The sequence below is a fragment of the Adiantum capillus-veneris genome, chromosome 18 (assembly GCF_014529385.1).
Source record: "Adiantum capillus-veneris isolate H3 chromosome 18, ASM1452938v2, whole genome shotgun sequence".
Classification (NCBI taxonomy): domain Eukaryota; kingdom Viridiplantae; phylum Streptophyta; class Polypodiopsida; order Polypodiales; family Pteridaceae; genus Adiantum; species Adiantum capillus-veneris.
This window is the reverse complement of record NC_140948.1, coordinates 87,539,233-87,551,816: the sequence shown is the minus strand read 5'-3', so window position 1 is coordinate 87,551,816 and position 12,584 is coordinate 87,539,233. Positions and strand designations below refer to the sequence as shown.

The 12,584-nt window shown below is 47.8% G+C and overlaps 1 protein-coding gene across 1 annotated transcript in view; it reads left to right on the top strand.

Moving 5' to 3' along the window:
• The first annotated feature begins 414 nt into the window (after positions 1-414).
• LOC147435985 (uncharacterized) overlaps positions 415-12,584 on the top strand; it is an 84,119-nt gene continuing 71,949 nt past the window's right edge. The window contains exon 1 of the mRNA XM_086488890.1: positions 415-937. Within this exon, the coding sequence (XP_086345016.1) occupies positions 533-937 (405 nt within the window). The 5' untranslated portion in view covers positions 415-532. The remainder of the gene's footprint in view (positions 938-12,584) is intronic.

Here is a 12,584-nt window from a genome sequence, read left to right as displayed (position 1 = left end):
TCCCTATATAAGGCCCGCCCTGTTCCCAACAAATAAAACTAATGGCACACTAGTGAATATACACTTATGGATGCGTTCTTGGTCTACATTAACTGATGCAATAGCTTCTGGCTGGCCAGAGAGTGTTTGAATGTTGTGACCAATATGACCTTCTTTTATGCAGGGTCGATGCTGGCATAGGGGGTGATTCTTTTAAACGGAAAGGCACAAACGCCTATCACATTTACTGTTCATTGAGCAAAAAAGCCTTCAAGATTTCTTTACCAGTTTGGCAGCATCCTGAGCTACATTCTCCACCATTCGAACTTCAGAATTTCACATCACATGTTGGCCCGACATTTTTAGTGTCCTTAAGTTGGGTCTTTTACCCTATATTGGGATGACTGCTCCCCTCTTCGTGTGTATTCAAAGCTTGGTGCATTTGAGGATCCCGTCTTCTTCCAGCCACAGTGGCTGCATTTTCTCGGTTTTGAAATATAACTAGCCACACTAAAACAGGGAGAACGCGCGCGCACATACACAAACACAAATAATGGCCTCTCTGAATGTGATGAGCTTATCCTCAAAGAGTTTGCATGGTTTGCAACTTCATTCTTCCAGTTCCTGTAGGCAACGTCGAAGCAACTGCATCTCATGCAGCTCTGGAGAGGCCCCCAACTCTTCTGCAGCTGTCTCTGAGAAGCCAACCATCCATCTTGCGACGAATGGACACTCCTTGCTCTCTCTCCGTGATCCAATTGTGGAGCCCCTCTCACGCGATTTTGACCCGCCTCCAGAACCATTGGATGCTGCTGCTCATTCTTCCAGACTTTCAGATAGCTCACTTCATGAGGATAAAGAGGCTTCCTCTTCTTCTACTGAGTTTCTTGCCAAGGAGATCTCCAAACGTCGCAACTTCGCCATTATCTCGCATCCTGATGCTGGAAAAACCACTCTGGTGAGAGTGTGTGTGTGTGTAAGAGAGAGAGAGAGAGAGAGAGAGAGAGAGAGAGAGAGAGAGAGAGAGAGAGAGAGAGAGAGAGATGACATGAAATGAAATGTTTCATTAAACGTCTTCAAAAGGCCAAAATAACTTATTAGACCAAACTGATACGATCTTGGTGGAAAAATAAAAGCTAAAATGAACATCAATGTCCGAAGATGATGCTCGGCATCCGGTGCTGTCCGAGGATGTACTGCATCAGTCGGTGAAGAGCATCATCAATATCCGCCTCTGTGAATAGTCGTATTGGACGTCTCGCATGTCGTGCTAGGATAGTCCTGATCCTCTGATGGAGCCTCCGTCGATGGCCCTCGTAGACGTGGGTGTCTAGCTCTCCCAAGCTCAATGGCTCTGTCAATCGATATACCTCTAGTATAAGTGGCTGAAGTCTGATGTGAAGCTTGCTTATCTGATTGCTGAGTCTCTGCTCTAAAGAAGTCAATGATCTCCCTCTGTGAACGTCTCTCACTGCCTAATCTCCTCAAGAGACTCTGCTTGTGTCTGCGCAGCTCGAGCAAAAACAACCCGAGTTATCTTTGATCATGATATCTCATGACTCTAGCTAGTGGCCCAAAGCCCTCTTTGAATAGACAGTGAATGTGGCCTCGTATCTTATAGTATACCGGACAATGACATACGTGTCCGTCTCTGGCTCTGTATGGCACAACTGGCAAATCCTGGCCTCTTTGATGGTATCTCCTAAATCTGCCAGTCTCTATCTCTAGCACTAGCTGATGTGATGATGTGCACATCTGACCAATAGCACATTGTATCCTATGGGATAAATGAGTGTTTATATAGGGAGGTCTGATCACATATCCCTCCTCTATGAGCTAGAGAAGATGCTCTCTATAGAATTCCATCTTCGTGCCAAGCTCTCGTGTCGGCTCTGTCCATGTCCTCCTGGTGTTTAGCTGAATCAAATCCCTGTGAGGCAAGTTGTTGAGAAGACTCCAAAACTAGGCGAGCATATTTATCTTTGGGGAGATCCCAGATACTATGTATAAAAGACGGATTTGGTAAGTGCTTCTATGACCAGCGGGCGAGTAGCAAGCTCTACACGAATAATCTCGTGTGGTATAGAGGCCTTGGCTCTAATCATCCGGGAAATCATAGAGACCAGAGGCCTCTCCATGCATCTCCATCCATCAGTACTGCCAGTTTGGCTTTGATGGTCTACACCCTCTAAAGCATAGCTAAATAGCCAGAGCTTGGTTCGAGGCTCTCGAAACTGAATCTGCGAAAACATCCTCTCCATGCTCCCCAAAGTTGCACATGCTCTCGCTAATCTGGTCTCTACTGCTCTCCTCAAGGAGAACTTTGGACCACGGAAGACCACTCCCAGGGAAGTGTATGCGTCTGTTTACTCAACTGTCTGGTGACCATATGTGAAGGTCGGTGCAGATCGCCGGACCCATTGCGTTGTGGTGTTGAACACTATAACTTTGGTCTTGCCAAGGTTCAACACCAAGCCGCTATCACTAGCAAAACAATGCATCCCCTCTGGTGTCATTTGCATACAACAGTAATGAGATCCAGGTCCTTGCTAGCTGTGCTCCTTTGTTGCCCGACGCCTCCCCTCTCGATGTAATCTGAAACCTCATCTACATACAAACCAAACAATATAGGGGAGAGTGGGCATCCCTGTTTCACTCCAATAGTGGAGTGAATATACTCAGATAACCCCTCTAGAGTATGAACCTGCCCCACGACTGTCCTGTATAAAGCCATGACTCCCCAAAGCTCTGTGGGTACTCCCATCTCCTGTAGTCTTTGCATCAGTTGAGCTCTGGGAACCGTATCATGTGCTTTGCGAAAATCCGCAAAGGTACAAGAAACCCTCCTACCATGTGATCTGCTTTCCTCAATAACAACTCTTGAGTGTCAATATTTGATCAAGTATAGAAAAACCCTTCTTGAAACCAGCTTGGCCTGATGCTCAAATGCTTCCTCTCTGTGCCCATCGACCCAGCTGCTGCTCAAGAATGGATGCATACAACGTCTCTTGCCTTGAAGATAGGCACAATAGTAGGCATGTATAAAGTGCTCCACCATCAATCCATCATGATCATATGCTCTCCTGGTCCTGATCCTGTCAATGGCTTTCTTTACCATCGCAACGGTAAAGAAAGTGCATGTCTATGGGCATGGCACCAGGGGGTCCGATAGAGACTACTACCTTGGAATTGTGTAAAGAGATGTTGCATATGCGCCCCAAATCTCGGCTAATGTGATAGCCGGTGGGAGGTAATGCTCATGAAAAAAATCTCCATGCCTCGTTTGAGTCCTGGCTGTTAGAGTTACACCACCGTTGCTTTGCCATTTTGTACGGCTAGTGATTGTCCTGGGTTGGCCACCCATCGCACATCATGTAGATTGCATGGCCGGACACTTTTTAGCACGTGTCCGGCCGGTCATTTTCTGAGCCTGGTTGGGTGCACACATTTTTAGCCATTTTTGGGCTTTTATGTTTTTTGCACTACACATTTTGCCCTACCTGAACCTAAGATTCTATAAATAGAATGCGTAGGGTCTTGTAGTCATCCAGATTGTGTATTGAGAGCATCATTTGCAGAGCACTTGTGTTCTCTCTCTCTCTCTCTCTCTCTCTCTCCAGCGTTTTTGTCGCGCGGGGCTCACACCCTCTCCGTTGCTCACTCTCACATGGTATCAATCGCCAAGCTTTGAAGGATCTTCATCGATCTCATCACTCGAGGCCTAGCGCTAGCAAAATTGTAACTTTCCATCGCGAGAACTTGTAGTTTTCAGCCTAGCATTTTCTGGACCAGCAGCGTTTTTGCAAAATCCAGCGTTTTTTGAAGATCTACCTGACGTTTTTGCATTTGGCTGGCCTTGATCTGCATCCCTCTACTGGCGCTACCCTCCTAGCAACAAATCGCAACAGACAAGCTTGTGTTTTTTGCAACAGTTTGTATTTTTGGAATTCCGAGCGTTTTGAAGACTTGCTGCGTTTTCATTCACACGCTGCCCATACGCACTCGAGGAAGCGGCTTTACTCATGTGGAGAGTTCTCTACTGCTAGGAACTTGCAGATCTACACCTTGGTCAGGTATCTACACGCAATCGACACTATTTTGGCATTGATTACTTGTTAATTTTCCTTTGTTTTCAGCCCCTCGACGACTGAGAAGTGTGAGAACCCCCTCCTCTGACACTCTGTGACACTCTCGTACCAAATGGTGGCGTACAAGCACATTGATATCTCTATCACACCAGCGTTTTCAGCACCCTTTGCAGCGTTTTTAGGGCGGACAGCATGCTGAATTTTTACCCTTTGTGCGGTTGATCACTCCCTTGCTCGTCAGGACACCATCCGTTGGTTGTCGGAGCGGTTATTTTGACCTGCTACAGCATTGGAGACGGTACCTTCGTCGGTGACTTGCAATCTTATCGATCTACCTCTTGGACTACTCTTTGAGCACGCACATGTCTACTCCAAAAACAACAGCAATCCCAGAAGGGGGCCACTACGTCTTTGGCGACTACAACCACTTCCACTTTTGCGACCACGTCGGCATCTGCCAACGCAACATCCAACTATTATGCCCTCACTCAGTTTGCTGAGGAGAAGAAGTTGGATTTACACAACTATTTTGTGTGGAGGACACGAGTCCGCACAATCATTGCCTACCATCGACTCTGGGAATGGTTGAATGATTTTATCCATTTGACTACTTAGCCTTCCCTTCCCACCGCCACTCAAGCCCAGATCGATGAGTGGGTGGATCGGGACATATGAGTCTTTACCTTTCTTATGATGAACCTCTCAGACTGCATCATGAAGGAAGTTTCCAAAGAGGAGCATGCACATCCATTGTGGAGACGGATTCTTGACCAGTTTGAGGAGACCTCATTTGCCAGCGAGATCACACTTGAACGAGAGTTGTACAACCTCCAGTTCAAGGATTTCAACTCATTCGATGGATTGAACTCTTGGACGACCTTGTCTCTGCCGGAGGCGACATCACCTCGGTACGCATGGCTGGCCTCTTACTATTCAAGCTTCCCTCCACGCTTTGATCCCTACTTTTAGAGTTTGCTCACATCTGGACGTACCTCTTTTCCCACCTGAGACGAGATTCTCCCTTCCCTCAGATAGATCGAGAGGCACTCCGGATTTAGAGCCGGAGGTGCTGTTGATGCAGAAGGAGCTTTGATAGCTCAAAGAGGCAACAAGAAAGGTAAATGTAAGAAGAAGAAGAAGAACAAGGACATCGAATGTTACCACTGCCACAAGAAAGGGCACAGAGAATCAGAATGCAGAAAGAAGAAGCAAGACAAGGCCATCAGGGAGAAACAGACAGCCTCGACTGCAGTTGTAGCCTCTCACGAGACGGTGGGGACCACTCTTGTCGCGACGACGGACCACGCTCTTGCTACATCACAATCAGGTACTTGGGTTGTTGACAGTGGAACCACCACTCACATGACTCCCCAATAGTCTTGGTTTAGCTCTCTTAGGGAGACTCATGGGCAAACCATCACTATGGGTGACAACCATGATGACAACCATGAGATTCCATTGTCTGGCACAGGCCAGATTACCCTCTTTCGTTCTACCTCAGACCCGAAGTTCAATTCAGTGGAGGCGCTTTACGTTCGGGACATGGCCTTCAACCTCCTCTCTGTGTCGAGTTTGGACTCTCAGGGAGCTGGCATACACTTTGGGATTGGCACAGTGACCATTTTTGATTCTACGATAGGTACTATCCTTGCACGCGGTGAGCGCAATGGTTCTCTATATTGCCTCACTGCTCTTTTGTCTCGGACCACGGAGTCTTCTTCTCTATGGCGTGCACGATTTGGACATCTATGCTATCAGTAGCTTCAACAGGCTGCTAGGACCTCTATGGTGGAGGGTTTACCAGCGACACGCTCCTCATCAGGCGTATGTGAGGCTTGCTAGATGGGCAAGCAACACAGGGTGGCCTTTTCGAAGCAGGCATCCAATAGAGCTTCGACACCACTTGCAGTTCACATTGATTTATGTGGCCCGATGAGTACTCCTTCTCAGTTACACCTGGGCTTCGTTCTTAAAGCTCAAGTTGGAGGCTTTCAGTTTCATTCGAAATTGGAAGATGATGGTTGAAAAGGAGGACTTGCACGTCAAATGTATTCGCTCAGACAGAGGGGGGTGATTTCACCTCGAAGGACTTTGCAGTGGTGCAAGTTAGAGGCCATCTAGTGCCAGCTGACTACTCTTTACACTCCTTCCCAGAATGGAGTTGTTAAGCAGAAGAAGCGGACTATCATGGAGATGGCTTGTGTGATGCTTGCGCATGCTTCTTTGCCTCAGGTTTACTAGGTAAAGGCGTGCAACACGGTCGTTTACATCCAGAACGGTTCTCCTACCCATGCTTTGGAGGACATGACTCCTTATCAGGCTTACTACGGGCGCAAGCCCTCGGTTTCACACGTTCGAGTTTTTGGGTGTCCGGCCTTTGTTCATGTGCCAAAGGAGAAGCGACAAAAGTTAGACTTCAAGGCGAAGAAGCTCATCTTCCTGGGCTATTCACGAGAGTGTTGGATACCAGCTTTATGATCCCGACACCAAGACTACCTCAGTTAGCCGTGATGTGACTTTCATGGAGCTTTTCAGCACACCTGCAGGTGGGGAAGCGTCCAAGCCTATACCTTCCCTACCTCCTTCTCGTCCACCTCCTACACTTGATCCTACCCCTGTTTCCGTTCCTGTACCCTCTACATTGCAGTCAGTTACTTCACCCGATCATGCACGTTAGATTCCGATTTTGATGTGGATGATGGTTTTCCTTCTGTGGAGGCGGTCCCACCTCGCAAGGAGAAGTTAATACTTGGTTGGCTCTACTCTACTGCTTCTTCCTTTGGAGTCACGAAGTTACCAGCACCGCCAAACCTTGGATAGCCTCGACGTTCTGTACGCCTCAAGGACAGGCACTTTATGACGACACAGAGTTCGTGAACTTTGCACTCATGTCTCAGATTCAGGCTTCACCAGTTGAGCCTTCCTCGGTGGAGGAAGCACTCCAGCATGATTGCTAGAAGCGTGCCATGCAGATAGAGATGGACGCTATTGAGCTGAAGAAAACCTGGACTTTGGTTCCTAGGCCCAACAAGCGGAAGGTGGTTTTCACGAAATGGATTTTCAAGACAAAGTACAAGGCCAATGGTTCCCTCGACAAACACAAGGCGAGACTTGTTGCTTGGGGTTTCACACATCGACCAGGTGTGGACTTTGACGAGACCTTTGCTCCCACCGCTCGCATGACTACCATACGCACAGTGTTTGCTTTCTCAACCAACTTTGGTTGGCCTATCTTCCATATGAATGTCAAAAGTGCGTTTCTGAATGGAGATTTGGATAAAGAAGTTTATGTGGAGCAACCTCCTGGGTTTCGTATACCAGGCAAGGAGGATTGGGTCTATCAGTTGTGGAAAGCATTGTATGGACTGACGTAGGCTGGACGATAGGTACCTCACACTTGACCAGTTTCTCGTAAAGCTGGGGTTACGACATACCTCATTAGATTCCGACTGTTATGTTGTCTCTGATGGCTCTTTGGTTGCGATAGTGATTGTCTATGTGGACGACCTCATTTTCACAGGCTCATGGACCAGCAAGATCAAGTCGATCATGAAAGCTATGGAGATATGTTTCGGGATGATTGATCTTGGGCTTCTTCACTATTTTCTTGGATTCGAGTTTTTTTAGACACCAGACGACATCTTCTTTTCGCAGCGGAAGTATGCAAAGGCTATCCTGGAGAGATTCCAGATGATAGGCGGCAGACCGATTGGCACTCCTCTTGAGCACGGAGAGAACATATCGCTTCACGATCCTTCCCCACGGATTGACCTGGAGCAGTATAAGAATGTTGCTGACTGTGTAACAGGCTTGGACACTCCAAGTCAAGAATCAATCACAACAACACCAAATAACCACTTCAAAACAATTCATAGTTCACAATAGATTTGCGCTGGCCCGGCGGAGTTCCGTGCCTAGAGATATTGGCCCCAAAGACTGGCGCCCCTTTCGGTATTTCTTAATCAGTTCAAAGTACAAGAGAGTGGTTCGGGTTATCACTCTCAGACTCTACGTCCAGATGCTCTGCAGAGTGGGAGCCCAAACCACTTATTTATTGTTTACAAGGGTTGCCAAAAGCAGAGCCCCAAAAGCTTCAAAATCAAAAGCCTAAATAAAAGCAAAGGCTCTCTCTCTTCTCTCTCAAACTATCTTGAGTTTTCAAATAAAGCAAAAGCTATTCTCTTTCTCTCTCTTGCGTAGAGAAAAGCAAAACTGCTTCAAATGTTGAAAATCTGCCGCACTGCGGTACAGTGCCACATCAGCATGCCAACGCATTTCACGGGATTCAGCCCTGCTGCTTTTTAGGGTTAGGGTTAGGGTTAGGTCAGGGCAGAAATTAGGGTTAGGGTTTTTGGCAAAAATTAGGGTTTGCAGGCTTTAGGGTTAGGGTTTCCAGAATTAGGGTTTTTAGTAGCAGTCAAGGTTTCCTCTTGGACAGCCACGTCATCACTTTGTGACATACCCCCCTCTCAAAAGCATTGTAATCGCCCTCGATTACGCCTGCAAAACAGACAGAGGCCATAAACCGTCTTAGCAAACACTGACTGTTAGTACCTACGTACTAGGAACACACATCTAGCACATGTATCAATCGACAGTCACATCACACGACATCACTAGACATCACATGACATTCAACATTCATTCGGATCTTAGACCATGATTTATCGGCAATGTAGCTAGCTGTCACGAGGACGTGGCAGTTATTAACCATGTCACAAGGATGTGGCTACTGATAACCTTGGTTGTTGGTTTCTTTCCAATGGGGTTTATTTTATTTGTTTTGAGACCCTCTTTTTGAATAGCAACCGGTCGGACATTGTATGTCCAATGTGAACGGTAGATTCACCCGTAGACGGGAAGTGGTCGGCACTGGAATTCGTATGGTAAGAGGATGTCTAGGCTCAGAGCAAGATCATATAGGTCCCCCCGTCGCACTTAGCAAGTTGGTGGATACTAGGAAGTGAACCATAGTAACAGGGAATGGCCGTTTTCAAGTCTCCGTTCCCCGTTCCCATTCCAAGTTCCCGTTCCGAATCCCCGTTCCGTGTTTCAAACGTGAGTACCCGTAACAGGGAATGGCATTTTGTTGCGCGTTCCCGTTCCCCGTTCTCGTTCCGGTTTCGCGTTCCTGGTAACTATGAAGTGAACTCAATTAAGGCGTAAAGTCAAGGTGGGACTACCAACAAAAAGTATTCGACAGTTGGGCCACATTGCACTTTTGGATGCGGTCCCAATGAGGATAGATGGTCAGAAGACCAGTGGGAGCCCAACGGAAGCATCTCCTAAAATTTAGGGAACCGCTATTTTGGGCAGTGAAATGTGTTCGCGTCATTACCTCCGGTATGACTAGGGGAACATTTTACAACTCTGCCGCGAAGTCAACTGACGCGTCGGTTGGGATATTTTTAAGCGGCGAACCCGAAACGGGAAAATGCTTGTAAATGCGCCAAGTGTCACATTTTCATGCACTTGCCTCTTCCAGAAAAATGGGCGCTGAATTTTTAAGCTGGGAAGGCCTCATTTCAGTTTTTGTCACAGGTTAAGAGCTATGGAGTGCTTCCTTTCCCTCTCATGTACAATGTGGTGCCAGGAGTGATGCCTTGCACGCTACACAGTGCTCTCTCTCTCCCCTACGTGCAGTTATGTGATGCCCCACAAGAGGGCTCCTCATTTGACTGATGTACAACTGTGTGGGTTCATGCTTTTGTGCTGAGGCAAGAGCCTCCTTGAGCAGTAACAGGGGTAGCTAGCTGCTACTCCAAAGCAGGCACTGGTGAGGGTCATAACCTCACCATACAGGTACAAAATCAGCGTTGTGTATGCGCTGTAATTTGACTGTTTTTAAGCCATACGGACGCCAGGACACTTGGGAATCGTGCCCCACTGGCAGAGGACAGTAAGGGGACTGTTTGGGGCTGAAAACAGGGCAAAAACCAGTAAATACATCGTGCTGAATTTACTGTTTTTGGGCAGGAATCAGAGGGTATACGCCAGTGCAAGTGAGTTCTAGCAGGGGAATTGGTTTCGCGCAAGTTTTGGGGCTGTTATGTAGCCGAAATTTGGCCAAATCAAATGGTATCTAGGTGGATACACATGAAGGATTCCCAGGACCTTACCTTGTAATTTACCCTCCTAAAGAATAAAGAAATACCGAAAGGGGTGCCAATTTTGGGGCCTACAGGTTGTTCGTGTCTGCTCGGAGCATTCTAGCTTTCGAGCTGTGTGTATTCAAGTGTTAATTCCCGTCGCAGGTTCTCTTTGCAAAGTGCTCTGTGTGTGTGTTTAAAGTAAAGAATATCGGGTGAAAGCCAACGCCTACCGCCCTACGGGCCGGTTTCATGGTTCCGTCGCCGGGACATCAATCACTTTTTCCTCAAAGAGTGAGGCTGGATTGTTCGGGGTAAAGACACACAGTGCAGGAACACGGGGATTACACTATGGCCGACAAGGGGAAGGGAATTATGGAAGAGGGTTCCTCTTCAAAGGACAGGTAGGAGATTCCTATGGTTTTTGAGATTGGCGAGAGCTCACGGCCACGTCAGTCTATACCTCCTGTCAATGTGAATGTCCCTCCAGTAGTACAGGGCTTTATGACAGGGCAACTTGAGGATGATGCGTTCAAGACTCAGTTAGTTGCCGCGGTGAATGTCTTTTCGCAGCTGTTGCAGAATCCGAGGTTTATGGAATTCTTGCAAGCGCCACCAGTGCAACAGCAAAATAGGCAACCTACGCTGCGTACGGAGCTTGTTGATGCTCAAGCCCAGGTACTTCATGTGGCGCAGGAGGAAAGGGAACACTCGCATGTTGCGGAGTCGGGGGCTCTAAAGTAGGTTCCCCCCGTGCTTGAACAGGTGGCTAGAACGCCTATTCCAGACGTTATGCCAGTTCAGCCCGCCACCTTTCAGAGCCAGCATGCTATCTTGAATGGACAGGGAGCTGGATACCAAGCTATGCACTCAGTTTTTCCACCACCCACGGTACATCCTAGGTATTTCGGGGGTGGATCAGTGTTCCAAAGTATGGCTGGTTATGCGCCTCGAAGTCAGCCGTACATGCCAGGAACAGTGTTCGGGGGTATGCAAGGCATCATGCCAAACCCCATGTATGGTAGTATCGGCATGCAGCAAGGTTTTCACTGCAACCAGGGCCAGTTTGGGGTGCCACAGGGTCATTTTGGCATGGCTGGTTTTTCTGGACAGCAGCCAGATATCGCACCTTTGACGCAAAATGTGAATGGCCAACACGTGCCGATCATGCCTACTACAGTGTCCATGTTGCAGACCATTCCGTATGACAACTTGGGGGCACTAGAGAAGCCGAAGGCTTACAAAGAAGGTGGTGCAGCGGTAAAGTTCAGTACCTTCAGTGGTTTCGAGGACCTCACTTTCCTCCAGTAGTTTGATACAACTTATGCGGGAGGGAATTTTACAGAGGCCTCGAAGGTCAGGAAAGCTGCCACTTTCTTAAAGGACAATGCGCTTACATGGTGGATGACATTGTTAATGCAAGGACAGGCACCCGCCACTTGGGTTTACTTCAAGCAAATGTTTGCATCTGCTTGGTTGTCAAATGAATTTGAAGCCGACGTCATGACAGATTGGCACCAGCTTACTTCAGCTTCGTGCAAGAGTTTGCTGGAGTACAATAGGAGGTTTTGTAAAGCGTTACTCTCAGTGACCTCCTACAGATTTGTGCCATTGACAGAGCAGATAGAGAAGTACTGTTGTGGGCTGCCTAAAGGGCTTCGCGATTACTGTACAAAGAACAGAGTGGCTACTCTTACTCAGCTTATGGAAGTTGCGAACATTGGTCTTGCCTTGTTGAAAGGAGAGGACAGTGGATTTCCGAGCAGTGACAAAGGAGGGCAGCAAAAGAAAAATTCAGCGAAGAAGCCCTTTGTGAAAACGGCTCCTAATGCGTCACAGGGGTCAGAAAAGGCCACCAAAGACAAGGATTCAGCCGGGACTTCTGGAGCGCAGGCAAAGAAACAAAAAAGGAAGCCTTTTGTGCGCAAGTCGCTCGAGGAAAAGAAGGTCCTAATGGCTGAGAACAAATGCTTTATATGCGAGCAGCCTGGTCACTTTTCTATCAATTTTCCACAAAGGAAAAGGCCAGCTGACTCAGAGGATAAAGAAGATCAGAAAGGCAAGAAGCCAAAACCCACGGCAGGTTTAGTGCCAGACATGGTGGGTGACAGGCCCAGCACAGATGCCAGTGAGTTATGCAGGGCATGGGGTAAAGTTAGGGATCAGACGGCACTCATCTTCTTTGATCCAGGTGCCAAAGCCAACTTTATCTCACCAGAGTTAGCTATGAAGCTGGGCATCAGAGCTGAAGAGATGGGGTACACAGCAGAGGGAGGGTTGGCATGTCCTGGCCACTCAGAGTGTGTTACTCCCATCATTGGAAAGCTGCGTCTGCATATTCAGTCGTATGTGGACACAGAAGAGTTTTACATCATGCCGCTGGAAGGTTGTGACGCCTTGTTGGGGATCCCGTGGATGTTTCGAGTGC